General features: G+C 38.2%; 1 protein-coding gene across 2 annotated transcripts in view; it reads left to right on the top strand.

Moving 5' to 3' along the window:
• Window positions 1-210: 210 nt before the first annotated feature.
• The window catches only part of LOC107732719 (neurogenic differentiation factor 2-like), a 3350-nt gene continuing 2435 nt past the window's right edge, over window positions 211-1125 (top strand). The window contains exon 1 of one of the 2 annotated variants that reach the window (XM_016544134.1): window positions 211-271. In XM_016544134.1, the coding sequence (XP_016399620.1) occupies window positions 252-271 (20 nt within the window). In that variant the 5' untranslated portion in view covers window positions 211-251. The other variant, XM_016544135.1, reaches the window with a different exon arrangement.

The raw sequence follows: 1125 nt of genomic DNA, 5'->3' as shown, positions 1-1125 counted from the left end.
GTTGAATCTACAAACAGTGTTTTCAAAGATTCCGATTCACCACATTCCCTCACGCCATGTGTATCTGAGAATATCTGTGTGCACTTGGGTGTAGTTTCTATGCAAGCGTGTACACTTTAGTGAGGTGCGTGTGCAGCAGCAGCGACAGATGGCGGGCTCCTCTTCCCTCGGGAAGGCAATCTCTACGAATGTGAGCGCGTGTCATTCACCCGCTCTCATGTGATGGCTCCTGCCAGTGACGTGCCCACCATATGGCCTGGCATCAGAGCAGGTATGTAACGCTGCCTGTTAGGGATGCCACACCGCCTCGCTGCAGTCCGGAGAAAGGATAACTCGTACCGGATCACAGACAATTGAGCTTTTCTTCTTCTTAGTCTTCTTAGTGTAGTAGGTAACTAGCGTGAAGATGGTGTAGACGTACGCGCCCTCACCCGTAGAGCACCATAAACTAGGTGAGTTTTTCGAACGCGACAGAATATATAATAGAATATATAATCATAACAAATTCTAATAATTATTTAAAAGAAGATATGTCAACTGATGGTGGTTCAATTCATTTGTTATGCGTTTTTTTATTTTATATTTTTATCATCAGTGTTATCTTCGTTTTTGTAGATATTTTTTCTATACCCATATCATGCGTTATAATTAAAGCAGCCGTATGTTAGTCTACATATGAGAACGAAAATTTGAATCGACTCGTTCAGAACAGATGTTATATCAAAATGGCTACAGTTTATACGCTAGTTCTGAGTATTCAGATATATTTCATAAAACATTTATGAGACTGATTAGCGGATAGTGTTGTGTCGTATACATTATGTTGTGCAAGAGAGAAAAACATTTAAACCATTTTAAAACATTTACAACAGGTAAATCTGTTTAGTAGCCTCTGTTACATTTTCAACGACTTTTGCTGAGATGATTTGCATCGAGCTACTAATAATGCAAGCTTTTTTTGAAGGGGGGCGTATCAATGAGTATACTGTTAACGTTCCTATTTTAACAGTATGCAGGCATTACTACCAATAATATCACATAAAAATAGTTTACATAGTATAATACATAATAAAATCTTGTTCATTAGATCAGCGGTCAGATTTATTTATTTAGCCGGTTTATTTT

Source organism: Sinocyclocheilus rhinocerous, unplaced genomic scaffold (genome assembly GCF_001515625.1).
Source record: "Sinocyclocheilus rhinocerous isolate Xijiao unplaced genomic scaffold, SAMN03320098_v1.1 scaffold2115, whole genome shotgun sequence".
NCBI lineage: Eukaryota > Metazoa > Chordata > Actinopteri > Cypriniformes > Cyprinidae > Sinocyclocheilus > Sinocyclocheilus rhinocerous.
Note: the sequence above shows the minus strand (reverse complement) of the source record. Positions and strands in the feature narration are given on the sequence as shown.